General features: G+C 32.3%; 1 protein-coding gene across 1 annotated transcript in view; it reads right to left on the bottom strand.

Moving 5' to 3' along the window:
• Positions 1-15,730, bottom strand: part of LOC149790148 (cilia- and flagella-associated protein 65-like) — a 104,786-nt gene extending 89,056 nt beyond the window's left edge. The window contains exons 1-4 of the mRNA XM_089972135.1: positions 15,598-15,730; positions 11,240-11,520; positions 3,971-4,109; positions 3,617-3,747 (exon numbers count right to left, since the gene is read on the bottom strand). Of these exons, the coding sequence (XP_089828261.1) occupies positions 3,617-3,747; positions 3,971-4,109; positions 11,240-11,508 (539 nt within the window). The 5' untranslated portion in view covers positions 11,509-11,520; positions 15,598-15,730. The remainder of the gene's footprint in view (positions 1-3,616; positions 3,748-3,970; positions 4,110-11,239; positions 11,521-15,597) is intronic.

Here is a 15,730-nt window from a genome sequence, read left to right as displayed (position 1 = left end):
TACATCACCACTGAAGTGGGAGTAGACATGAACAAAAAGGTGGTACAAGCAGAGAAGTGACCTGCCAACATTTTTTTCCCAAGATGAACTCAAATTGTTAGGGCATGCAAGCTTAGGAACAAATATGAACATATGAGAATGTATTCTTGCTGTTTAAGTGAAATCTCAAAACAGGCTGCCCAAGGAAAACATTTGTGTCAAATAGAATCTGACATATACTCAATGTATCTACCTTTCAGGCAAGACAAAAAAATAAATCCAATGATTCAGTGGGGCTCTGTAAGTAACAATTACAATATTCATCACAAGATTATTACTAAATTCCCTTGATTCATTGAGATTCAGTACAAAACAGATAAAATATACATCAAAAGATTGGATTCGTGTCTTTAGATTCAATGAGAGTCAGTATATAACAGATGAAATATACATCAAAAGATTGGTATTTTAGTCTCAAGATTCAGTGAGACTCTGTATAAAGCAGTTAAAATATAAATAAAAGACTGGGTTTTGACTCTCTAGATTCAGTGAGACTCAGCATAAAGCAGTTAAAATATACATCAAAAGATTGGTATTTGAGTCTCAAGATTCAGTGAGACTTAGTACAAACCAGTTAAAATATACATCAAAGATTGGGCTTTGAGTCTCTAGATTCAGTGAGACTCAGTATAAAGCAGTTAAAATATGCATCAAAAGATTGGTATTTGAGTCTCAAGATTCAGTGAGATTCAATACATAACAGTTAAACTATACATCAAAATATTGGGATGTGAGTCTCAAGATTCAGTGAGACTCAATATAAAGCAGTTAAAATATACATCAAAATATTGGGATATGAGTCTCAAGATTCAGTGAGATTCAATACATAACAGTTAAAATATACATCAAAATTTTGGGATGTGAGTCTCAAGATTCAGTGAGATTCAGTACATTCAGTACATAACAATTTAAAGTTAAAATGTACATCAAAATATTGGGATCTGAGCCTCTGGATTCAGTGAGACTTAGTATATAACAGTTAAAATATACATCAAAATATTGGAATTTGAGTCCCAAGGTTCAGTGAGACCCAGTATAAAGCAGTTAAAATATACATCACAAGATTTGGACTTGAATCTCTAGGTTCAGTGAGACTCAGTATAAAGCAATTAAAATATACGTACAAGATTGGTATTTGAGTCACAAGATTCAGTGAGACTCAGCATAAAGTAGTTAAAATATACATGAAAGATTGTTATTAGAGTCTTGTTGAATGGCATCTCAGATTTTGTAAGTTATTGTTGTGTTAATGAAATGACAATAAATCAAGTTTTTATGCTAATACTGAGAAAAAAGTTAAAAAAATTGCAGTGGTAAAAAAGATCAATAAATTTTAACTAATTAATTGATATAATTTCAGTTCTTACTGATACTCATTCTAAATGTTTGAAAAGTTTAATTTCAGTGACAAAAACAATATTCTGGCGTATTGAAATAATTATTCAAATATTGTTCAGTTTGTAAAAACATTTAAATATTTGATAACATATTGGCTTTTTTTTAAATTGTCAAGCTTATTTTTCTTTGACTGCAAAAGAAGATAATTATGCCAAATCCATCTATGATATATAAAAAAACTGTATGGACCAATTATACAATTTTAAATTTTTTTATAAATTTGCTACATTTGTTTCAATTAGTACATTAAATGACAATATTATTTTATAGGGTTTTTCTGAATGAAAACACTCCTTTCCATTTAGATTATGTTGCAATAATTTTAAATTGCAAAATAATCAAATATATGTAACATGCTGGAATACTCAAAAACTTATAATGTGATCTAAGTGACAAAAGTCTTTTCAAGATCTCATGTGTCCAAAATTTCTAAGTAGAGGTTTACAGACAAATGTATAAAAATGTTATGTCTTCTTTACTGGTTGACAAAACAGCTATTTTGCAAAGAAGACTCAGCTGATGGTACCCAGAACTGCATACATCCAATGAATAGATACGGCTTGCATACAGTCTACTCTCATTAACCACTAGGATTTCATTAAAAGTACAACTGATGAATCATATATTTAACACCCACAAACAGTATTTATCATGTGTTGTTTATGTGATAACTACAGGAAAAAGACATATACTTAATGTTTGGCAACTACTTACATAGATAAAAAAAAGTAAAAAGTATTCTCAAATCATTCTAAAAAGTTGGATCATCAAGGATTATTTTGATGCATGTCAGCTATTTCAAGGTGATATGTGGAAACACAAACATATGAATGGATACAACACTCCCCAGATAAAAGCAATGACTGATTTCAATGATATTGGAATGTCTCAGTAAGGAACACAGATTTACCTTGTTTTCTTACTGTACAGATACCTAAATCTACACAAGAACTTTAAGTGAAAAAACTGTTATGATATATCAAATCATGATTAAATTAAGTCAACAGAGTTATGTTCTTAACTTTTTGTAATTTTTTCAGTTCAAGGTCGTTTACCTAAACAACTGTTTCTCTTTCTCTCTTAACATTTAAAATCTGCTTCTCTCTCTCTCTCTCTTGTTTAAAATTTAACCAAGTCATAAATCCTTATCTTCCTATCCATTTACATTGTCTATATATATATATATATATATATATATATATATATATATATATATATATATATATATATATATGTATGTATATGTATATGTCAGGCATTGCTCCCATATTATTCTGTATTCAAACTTTTCCTTTATTTCTCATATAAATATCTATCTACGTGTACTTTTTCAAATATCTCTTTTGATAACTTTAATTATCAGCAAATGATGTAGCTCAAATTCGAAATGTCCAAACAAATAATCCATTAAATGGAAATAAAACATGCAGTTTAAAATGGAAATAACCAAATAAATAAATAATTCAATAAAAGGACACAAAAGATGTAGTTTAAAATGGAAATTCCCCAAAATAAATAAATAAATGGCCATAAATGTGAAGTTTAAAATGAAAATGCCCAAATAAATAACCCACAAAATGGCCATAAATGTAAGGTTTAAAATGAAAATGCCCAAATAAATAACCCCATAAATGACCATAAATGTAAGGATTAAAATGAAAATGCCAAAATAAATAACCCACTAAATGGCCATAAATGTGAGGATTAAAATGGAAATGCCCAAATAAATAACCCACTAAATGGCCATAAATATTAGGTTTAAAATGGAAGTACCCAAATAAATACCCATTAAATGGCCATAAATGTGAAGTTTAAAATGGAAATGCCAAAATAAATATCATACTAAATGGATGTAAAACATGATAACTAATCATCTGTCTGCACTGCATTTTCAAAGGAAAAATGTCATGGGACTAAATAATCAGTGAAATAAAAATGCAGAAAGGAAGGCAGATCAAGAAAAGTGAGTACTCATAGTTCTAACACAGACATGTTAGCTGGATACCCTACTGATGAAAACACGCATCAGACTCAATAGTTTGCAAGTATTTGATCCAAGTTCTTGCGTTATTTTGTGAGTGCATGTATGATTTAATATAGAGGAGAAAAACTGGTAAATGTTTTATGGATGTGAAACATAAATTCCAGAAAAAATCTTAGCTTTATCAGTTGGAATTACCCTGTGTTAGTGACGGTGAAGGTAGCTTCACTGTAATCATGGGCTGCACACATGTTAAAATCTATCCTCTCTGGGACTTGAATATGGTATTCTGGCAATGTGGCCTTGATTGGAATAACAAATGATCCCTCCTGAAATAATAAAAAAATGGCGCTGTCTTTTGACAAAGTAAATGGTACTTGCGAATCTGGTGATTCTGAAATAGTATTCAACATTTAATCATGATATAATACTCACTATTACAGCATCATTATTATACGTTCAAAAAGAACAATATTAATTCATAAAAACTTACAAATAACTAGTTAAAAATTTTTATGCCAAGTTTTTAAATATAAATACACTTATCTTTACCTTGGTATGGAATTCTATTTGATCCTCATATCTAACTTTCTCCAAGGGGCGGAATGTGATTGGCAGAGAGAAACTTGTGCCAGCACTGAGGACAACCGGCTTGGGATAAAGAGTTGTGAAAAATCGTGTACTGGGAACCCTGCAATGGAACAGTCAGAAAAATTCACAGCGTGGACACAATATATAAACAATGTTATAAATGATAGTATAAAAAATGCAACGCTTCCATTCCAAATATTGTCCAGGTAAGTAAATGAACTATCCAAGAAAAGATGTACAGCATTTTGGACAAACTATTTGTATGGTTCAGACTTGTATTTCAATCCATAAGTAATGCATTACTTGAGCTGAATAATATTTTCAGTTATGATAATACACAGTGAACAGGAATGTAGTCATTTCCATGAACATGTAGTTTTCCAGGTTGGAAAACCAAAACCATGCAATGAAGTTATACAGACAGCTGATATGGTCAATAAAGTATTCCATGCAAAAGAATATAATACACTCATATCAGTACTACAGTGTTCCATGCGAAAGAATAGAATACACTCATATCAGTACTACAGCATTCCATGCAAAAGAATAGAATACACTCATATCAGTACTACTGTATTTCATGCAAAAGAATAGAATACATTCATATCAGTACTACAGTATTCCATGCAAAAGAATAGAATATACTCATATCAATACTATTGTATTTCATGCAAAAGAATAGAATACATTCATATCAGTACTACAGTATTTCATGCAAAAGAATAGAATACACTCATATCAATACTATTGTATTTCATGCAAAAGAATATAATACACTCATATCAGTACTACAGTATTTCATGCAAAAGAACAGAATACACTCATATCAGTACTACAGTATTCCATGCAAAAGAATAATATACACTCATATCAGTACTACAGCATTCCATGCAAAAGAATATAATACACTCATATCAGTACTACAGTATTCCATGCAAAAGAATAGAATACACTCATATCAGTACTACAGTATTTCATGCAAAAGAATAGAATACACGCATATCAGTACTACAGCATTCCATGCAAAATAAAAGAATACACTCATATCAGTACTACAGCATTCCATGCAAAAGAATATAATACACTAATATCAGTACTACAGCATTCCATGCAAAAGAATAAAATACACTCATATCAGTACTACAGTATTCCATGCAAAAGAATATAATAAACTCATATCAGTACTACAGCATTCCATGCAAAAGAATAGAATACACTCATATCAGCACTACAGTATTTCATGCAAAAGAATATAATACTCATATCAGTACTATAGCATTCCATGCAAAACAATAGGATACTCATATCAGTACTACAGTATTCCATGCAAAAGAATATAATACATTCATATCAGTACTACAGCATTCCATGCAAAAGAATAGGATACTCATATCAGTACCACAGTATTCCATGCAAAAGAATATGATACTCATATCAGTACTACAGTATTTCATGCAAAAGAATATAATACATTCATATCAGTACTACAGCATTCCATGCAAAAGAATATAATACACTCATATCAGTACTACAGTATTTCATGCAAAAGAATAGAATACTCATATCAGTACTACAGCATTCCATGCAAAAGAATAGGATACTCATATCAGTACTACAGCATTCCATGTAAAAGAATAGGATACTCATATCAGTACTACAGTATTCCATGCAAAAGAATAGGATACTCATATCAGTACTACAGTATTCCATGCAAAAGAATAGGATACTCATATCAGTACTACAGCATTCCATGCAAAAGAATAGAATACACTCATATCAGTACTACAGCATTCCATGCAAAAGAATATAATACACTCATATCAGTACTACAGTATTCCATGCAAAAGAATAGAATACTCATATCAGTACTACAGTATTCCATGCAAAAGAATAGGATACTCATATCAGTAATACTGTATTTCATGCAAAAGAATAGGATACTCATATCAGTACTACAGTATTCTATGCAAAAGAATAGGATACTCATATCAGTACTACATCATTCCATGCAAAATAATAGAATACACTCATATCAGTACTACAGTATTCCATGCAAAAGAATAGAATACACTCATATCAGTACTACAGCATTCCATGCAAACTAACAGAATTCACTCTTATCAGTACTACAGTATTCCATGCAAAATAATAGAATACGCTCATATCAGTACTACAGCATTCCATACAAAAGAATAGGATACTCATATCAGTACTACATTATTCCATGAAAAAAATAGAATACACTCATATCAGTACTACATCATTACATGCAAAAGAATAGAATACTCATATCAGTACTACTGTATTTCATGCAAAAGAATAGAATACTCATCAGTACTACAGTATTCCATTCAAAAGAATAGAATACATTCATATCAGTACTACATCATTCCATGCAAAAGAATAGAATACACTCATATCAGCACTACAGTATTTCATGCAAAAGAATATAATACACTCATATCAGTACTACAGCATTCCATGCAAAAGAATATAATACACTCATATCAGTACTACAGTATTCCATGCAAAAGAATAGAATACCCTCATATCAGTACTACAGTATTTCATGCAAAAGAATAGAATACACACATATCAGTACTACAGCATTCCATGCAAAAGAAAAGAATACACTCATATGAGTACTACAGTATTCCATGCAAAAGAATATAATACACTCATATCAGTACTACAGCATTCCATGCAAAAGAATATAATACACTAATATCAGTACTACAGCATTCCATGCAAAAGAATAAAATACACTCATATCAGCACTACAGTATTCCATGCAAAAGAATATAATAAACTCATATCAGTACTACAGCATTCCATGCAAAAGAATAGAATACACTCATATCAGCACTACAGTATTTCATGCAAAAGAATATAATACTCATATCAGTACTATAGCATTCCATGCAAAACAATAGGATACTCATATCAGTACTACAGTATTCCATGCAAAAGAATATAATACATTCATATCAGTACTACAGCATTCCATGCAAAAGAATATATTACACTCATATCAGTACTACAGTATTCCATGCAAAAGAATAGGATACTCATATCAGTACCACAGTATTCCATGCAAAAGAATATGATACTCATATCAGTACTACAGTATTTCATGCAAAAGAATATAATACATTCATATCAGTACTACAGCATTCCATGCAAAAGAATATAATACACTCATATCAGTACTACAGGATTCCATGCAAAAAGAATAGGATACTCATATCAGTACTACAGTATTTCATGCAAAAGAATATAATACATTCATATCAGTACTACAGCATTCCATGCAAAAGAATATAATACACTTATATCAGTACTACAGGATTCCATGCAAAAAGAATAGGATACTCATATCAGTACTACAGTATTCCATGCAAAAGAATAGGATACTCATATCAGTACTACAGTATTCCATGCAAAAGAATAGGATACTCATATCAGTACTACAGTATTCCATGCAAAAAGAATAGAATACTCATATCAGTACTACAGTATTCCATGCAAAAGAATAGGATACTCATATCAGTACTACAGCATTCCATGCAAAAGAATAGGATACTCATATCAGTACTACAGTATTCCATGCAAAAGAATAGGATACTCATATCAGTACTACAGTATTCCATGCAAAAGAATAGGATACTCATATCAGTACTACAGCATTCCATGCAAAAGAATAGAATACACTCATATCAGTACTACAGCATTCCATGCAAAAGAATATAATACACTCATATCAGTACTACAGTATTCCATGCAAAAGAATAGAATACTCATATCAGTACTACAGTATTCCATGCAAAAGAATAGGATACTCATATCAGTAATACTGTATTTCATGCAAAAGAATAGGATACTCATATCAGTACTACAGTATTCTATGCAAAAGAATAGGATACTCATATCAGTACTACATCATTCCATGCAAAATAATAGAATACACTCATATCAGTACTACAGTATTCCATGCAAAAGAATAGAATACACTCATATCAGTACTACAGCATTCCATGCAAACTAATAGAATTCACTCTTATCAGTACTACAGTATTCCATGCAAAATAATAGAATACGCTCATATCAGTACTACAGTATTCCATGCAAAAGAATAGAATACACTCTTATCAGTACTACAGCATTCCATGCAAAAGAATAGAATACACTCATATCAGTACTACAGTATTTCATGCAAAAGAATAGAATACTCATATCAGTACTACAGCATTCCATACAAAAGAATAGGATACTCATATCAGTACTACAGTATTCCATGAAAAAAATAGAATACACTCATATCAGTACTACATCATTACATGCAAAAGAATAGAATACTCATATAAGTACTACTGTATTTCATGCAAAAGAATAGAATACTCATCAGTACTACAGTATTCCATTCAAAAGAATAGAATACATTCATATCAGTACTACATCATTCCATGCAAAAGAATAGAATACACTCATATCAGCACTACAGTATTTCATGCAAAAGAATATAATACTCATATCAGTACTATAGCATTCCATGCAAAACAATAGGATACTCATATCAGCACTACAGTATTCCATGCAAAAGAATAGAATACACTCATATCAGCACTACAGCATTCCATGCAAAAGAATAGAATACTCATATCAGTACTACAGTATTCCATGCAAATGAATAGGATACTCATATCAGTACTACTGTATTTCATGCAAAAGAATAGAATACTCATATGAGTATTACAGCATTCCACGCAAAAGAATAGGATACTCATATCAGTACTACAGTATTCCATGCAAAAGAATAGAATACACTCATATCAGCACTACAGCATTCCATGCAAAAGAATAGAATACTCATATCAGTACTACAGTATTCCATGCAAAAGAATAGGATACTCATATCAGCACTACAGCATTCCATGCAAAAGAATAGAATACTCATATCAGTACTACAGTATTCCATGCAAAAGAATAGGATACTCATATCAGTACTACAGTATTCCATGCAAAAGAATAGAATACACTCATAGAGGCCAGTAACAGACTCCATGCAACAGATTATGATGAATTAACAAGGACAATACAGTATTCTGTAATGAACTTTTAGTTGTATGTCCTTATATTTCCTAACAAAGTCATGCAAATACATTCTTTCTTCATGAGGTATTATGATGGAGAAAATAAGGCTGTCAGGCAATGAAAGCTGCTATTCTTGAATTACGTTTTGAAACACACTGAACATGTCATGTCTTTATATTATGATATATAGTTACCTTGATGTATATTTAATTAAGTACCATTGTCTCACTTTCATGATTGTATGATTAACCTATTTAATTCTTGTAAATTCAGATGTATTCCAGCATGTGATGACATTTCAATACTACACTCTCCAGAGTGGAGCATTTGAATTATGTCATGAGGTGAGATGTATCAAACATTTTGATTGGCTGACTGTGTTTCCCTTAGCTACCATATTTGTATATAAAATCAGCAGCATTGACATATTATAGCTGCCTTTTAGACAGTGAACATTGACATAGCAGTTGTAATAAAAATAAAGATACTAAACCATGGCAATAATACAGGTATTACTGAAGTTGGAGTAAACAACCCATAGCAATGTAACAATTTAACTATAATTTATCTGGTTTTGGAACACATTCCAATTACCATATGCCCCCATCTATAGAGACATAGTGACATCCAAATAATATATGTCCCCATCTATGGAGGCATACTAACTTCCAATTACCATATGTCCCCATCTGTGGATGCATACCAACTTCCAATTACCATGTCTCCATCTATGGAGGCATACTAACTTCCAATTACCATATGTCCCCATCTATGGAGGCATAATAACTTCCAATTACCATATGTCCCCATCTATGGAGACATACTAACTTCCAATTACCATATGTCCCCATCTGTGGTGGCATGCAAACATCAAAGCATCTTCTTTTCAATCCTGGATAACAGCCCAAAGCAAATATAGTACATTTATGTGTAGGAAAGTAAAATAGGGAAATCACTAATGTTACCATACATCTAGTGTATGAGATGTTTTGTGATGTATAAATTGTGATGTAAAGTAGCCTTTGTAAACCCCAAATACACTTCTCCAGTATCAAGTACATGTCAGTACCCAGAGATAGGTAAACAGTATACATCTTAAGTATGACTGTATGTATTGTGTATGTGTGGTTCAAATGTTTGTATAAATAAATCTATTATAATATATTTATCCTGACTTAGTTTTCTTTTGGTCAAGTACTAGGCTGGGACAACCCTTTTTATAAAAACACTGACCTGAAGTAGATCAAGAACACGTTATAATTCAATACAAAGAATATAATACACTTGCATAGTTAATACAGTAATCCATGCAATAGACTATGGTACATTGACATAGGCAATACAGCAATTCATGCAATTGAATGTGGTACATTCACATGGGAAATACAGTATTCCGTGCAACAGAATATGGTGCATTCACATGGGCTACACAGTATTTCATGCAACAGAATATGGTACATTCACATGGGAAATACAGTATTCCATGCAACAAAATATGGTACATTCACACGGGCTACACATTATTCCATGTAACAGAATATGGTACATTCACATGGGCAATAAAGTATTTGAAGCAACAGAGTATGGTACATTCACATGAGAAACACAGTATTCCATGCAAAAGAATATAACACACTCATACAGGCAATACAGTAATCCATGCAGCATAATATGGCATATGTACATTGGAAATACAGTATTCTGTGCAACATGATGTACATACACATTAAAAGTACAATATTCCATGCAAAAGAATATGGTACATTTACATGGTCAATACAGCATATCATGCAACAGAATATGGAACATTCACATGGGAATACATCAATCCATGAAATAGAATATGGTACATTTACATGGGAAATACAGTATTCAATGCAAAATAATATGATACATTCACTTGGGCAATACAATATTCCATGCAACAGAATATGGTACATTCACATAAGTAATACAGTAATTCTTACAACAGACTATGGTACATTCACATAGACAATACTGTAATCTATGCAATAGAATGTGATACATTCACATGGGAAACACAGTATTACTAGCAAAAGATTGTGATACATTCACAACTTACAATGCTTTAGCTGAATAGGCATCACTTAGTACATTAGTTTGCATTTTTATACTTACATATATTTGATCTTCTGGGTTTTGACCTTCACATTTTTTAGGATGATATTTTTGGTGTACTCTCTCCCTGGCTCCCATCCCTGCCACACAATTCCACCGATGACTTCAATTCCAAATTGATTTACTTTTGGAATCCTTGTATGACTTCTGTCAACTTTTTCAGGAGAGATATTGCTCATTGGAAAGCTTCTTTCAGTGGAAAACGTCATTTGTTTCATTGACATTTGCATGCCAAAACTTTGTGTTAGTGGTTGGCTTACTTGCAACATGGTTGTGGGAATCTGAAAAAGAAAAGTAACTATGTGGATTATGCTTATTTCATGAACCATTTTTGAACCCATATTTTGGGGATTTTTAGTGATGTGATGTGATTTGGATTTTTAATGTAACTTTGAAAGATTTTCAGTCATATCATTATGATGTCTGCAATGTGGCAGTTTATAGTGATGTCTAGCACTGGGGCATCATGCAGCAGACATGTAGCATGATGTCCCACCCAGTCACATGGTCCTGACACCAGGCCAACCAGTCCTAACACTAGCCTCTTAATGCTGAGCACCAAGCAAGGCAGCTGTTAGTACCAATTTTGTAAGTCTTTGGTATGACTCGGCCGGGGATCAAACCCACGGCCTCCCACATCCAAGGTGGACGCTCTAACCACTAGGCCATCAGAGCGGTTGCCATCTGTTAGACTCGTTCACTTGCTAAACAAGCAACAGGTAAGGGCTAATAGAGTGACAGATTACAATGATGAAGTGACAGATTACAATGATGTTTATCTCAGCCAATCAGATCTGTCAAATCATATATAGATTTGACGGATTCTTCTTTTCTTCCCACCAATGAATTTACAATTTTATACATTTGTGATGATACAATGACTATTTAAACAGAACAAAAAGTACTTTTCATCTTGATACTGTTCAATATGACTGTCACAATATGTACATTTTTAACCTTGACATTGTTCAAACCACTCAGTTATGACTGCCAGAACATGTACATTTTAAACCTGCTGTTGTTTAGACTACTCAGTTATGGCTGTCAGAACATGTACATTTTAAACTTGGTGTTGTTTAGACTACTCAGTTATGGCTGTCAGAACATGTACATTTTAAACCTGATGTTGTTTAGACTACTCAGTTATGGCTGTCAGAACATGTACATTTTAAACCTGGTGTTGTTTAGACTACTCAGTTATGGCTGTCAGAACATGTACATTTTAAACCTGGTGTTGTTTTAGACTACTCAGTTATGGCTGTCAGAACATGTACATTTTAAACCTGGTGTTGTTTAGACAACTCGGTTATGGCTGTCAGAACATGTACATTTTAAACCTGGTGTTGTTTAGACTACTCAGTTATGGCTGTCAGAACATGTACATTTTAAACCTGGTGTTGTTTAGACTACTCAGTTATGGCTGTCAGAACATGTACATTAGGTGCAATTTATTTTCTTTGCTTTGAACTGAATCCTTTATGTAACTTCTTGCCAAGTCCTGTGGACAGAATGTAGATCACTTTTATCATTCCCATACTAGTTGTTTGTGTAGCAACCGAGTGAGTAATGCAGTGGTCAGGTACCAGTCTTGGATTGTGGCTAGTTTGTAATCAAATCGTCCCTTGTTCCATTTTGTAAGATTAAGAAATGGAATGGATTTTTGCATATTTAGTGCTTTTCATTACAATTGTTGTTGTTGTTGTGGGGTTTAATGCCATTTTTCAGCACAAGATTGGCTATTCATGGCGGCCAGTATTAATGGTGGAGGAAGAACCCGGGAAAACCCCAGAAAGAACCACCGACCCATAAGAAGCTACTGGCAAGCTTTCTAACATACCCGCATTGGCTGAATCCGAGACTCGAACCCATGCAGACAGAGGTGAGATGGCAGAGATCCGTAACAGAGAGCGCTTTAGACCACTTGGCCACTCGGGGCCCCGCTTTTCATTACAAGGTGAACAAATGGCAAACAGAGTGCAAATAAGCATGTAATCCCCACTATAATCTGTACCAATCAAGTTTTCACAAGGAAAGATAGAAAGTTTTGTTTTTCTGCAAATATTGTTAGACACTTATGATATTTCTAAGATATCACATGGCTACTAAAAATGCTGGTGATCTAATCTTGTAGAATTTTGCTTGAAGCCAATCCTTATTTGCTAGTGAAATATTAAACAAGGAGAAATAAAACTTATAAGTGGATACAACCCCGTCCCTCCAGCTGTAACAACACACTGTAAAAATAACAAAATTCACAATAAATTTCCAGCTCATATCACAGGATACAACCAACTATTTTTCTGGTAGTCAAGTGAATTTTTTCACATTTGTATTCATGTTTAGCATTAAAAAAAAGTGAATAGAATGCAGTCAACAAAGTGATCATGTACCTTATCTTTATACCTAAAGAATTGACTCATTATGATGTCAATTTCAGCTATTTATTTTGCTGCTGATAACCGATTTCACAGTAAAAGTATATTTTTCTCAGAGTATTTAAATATGCTGATGCAAAGAATCTGCTCTAACATGACTTCTAAATTTCTGAAATGCATGGAGAGTAACAGACAACATTTTTAATAACCATATCAATGAACACCTTAAGTTTTGACCATGTAAGATACATATGACTTCAGAAAGTTGAAGTACATGAGCAATGAATTAAAGGTACAATGCCTTGGTAAGCCATCTTGTGTGTTAAATAACTGAATGAGATGTGAAAGAATGTATTAAGTGAAGAAAAAAATTACTACGATTAGGGATCATGATACAATTCAATTTTTAGCTTTATGCTCATACAGACTTTGACTGAGTATTGACTTAAGTCGCTATATACAACATTCTGACATCAAACAACTTGCGCTTTGCTTAAACAAAATAATAAAATGTATATCTTTTTAAAAATGTGGTACTCTAAAACTTCTTGCACAATGATATGAAGCTGCTGGATCCAGTTAATTTACTATGGAATATATCACAAATTTCTGGGCACAATTTTTCTTAAGGACTTCTAAAATCTTTCAGGAACTAGTAATTTTAAGTTTAAACAAATTTATTCAAGAAAACATCATCATATATTCAAAACTATGCAATCATTAATTAAAATCTCTCTTCCCCGTTAATATTTGAGTCATAACACTATTCCCCTTAGCTAGTGAACATATCTGGCAGCCACTGATCCCTGAATTCCAAATGATAACTTAACCTTTGTTATCTAATTATCTTTACAGAACATGATAGCAAACATTTATTAAAAAGAAATGCCAGGTTTGGTCACAGATTACTCTTGAAGTGACTAAATCAAGCTGCATTTATTTACTAAATAAATTGGTTGTAGTAGTTGCATCACCAGTGGAAAATTGTTTGATACCAATTATAGTAAAAGTCATATGTAGGTCATGTATGTGCATTTACTCATCTTAAATTAAATATAAATTGTTGTTTATAAATATAGTACTAATTTTGTTTAACTAAAGTCTGTTCAGTATTTTTTATTGAATGCTCTGCATCTCAACTATCATCAAGAAACTTCCAGATGAAAATTATTGATCGTTAAGGACTTTTACAATGATCGCCAGGTACTAAAAGAGCATTGTGAATCTAATCATCAACTGGCATAGCTTTCATTGTGACAAAACAGCATGTGTCATATGGATTGTACTGGATCATACCTTTACGTTGATTTTGTCCAAATATGCTGATGTACTTTAACATTGATTTTTCTATATGTACTTCTCGGGGCGTGTATATAATGATTTTCTAAAGAAATATGGATGTATGAGGATCAAAATAAAGTGAATAATTGCCATTTACATGTCTATAAAGTCAAATTCCAAATAAATCACACACATTACTGAAATAATCGGTGCTGAATGCCTACATGACCTGTATGACTTTTCCTATAAACATAAACGTTAAACGAAAACTAGAAATTACTCAAATAAACGTTGTCAAAGAGCGAAAGACTGGTTGCAAACAATGATCAATACATTAACGTAAAAACTCTGCACAAATGAACACCTGAAAAATTGATTCGGTGGCATCTTCAGGCTGTCTGCACTCCCACAGAACGCAGTTTTAAAATCAGACTCAGCTGATCGACAACATTTTAAAATTAAAGTTATAAATAAAATATAACATAACGATAAATTAATTCTTTTGTGAAAATAACATAAAATGAAACCATCTAGATAACTATCTAGTGCATGCGAAGACAGCATAAAGCTTTTAGTCAAGCCATTCGTAAGTTATTCTGACTATAATACGTAACTACTGTTGTATGGCTCAAATTTCGTACACAGCACAAAATACAGCTAAATTATTAGTTACTGTGCAAGGAAAGCCTCTTTTATGATTACCTTATACTTCCTTATCAGAGTTTAAAGCTTGATTGATACATGACTTGAATAAAATGGTCTAAATATTCACTCAAAACGGCAAAAAGTTCATTGGGTATCAATCCAAAGCTTTAACCATTCCGCCATATTGAAA

The sequence above is a fragment of the Sinohyriopsis cumingii genome, chromosome 10 (assembly GCF_028554795.1).
Source record: "Sinohyriopsis cumingii isolate HCF-2022 chromosome 10, ASM2855479v2, whole genome shotgun sequence".
NCBI lineage: Eukaryota > Metazoa > Mollusca > Bivalvia > Unionida > Unionidae > Sinohyriopsis > Sinohyriopsis cumingii.
Note: the sequence above shows the minus strand (reverse complement) of the source record. Positions and strands in the feature narration are given on the sequence as shown.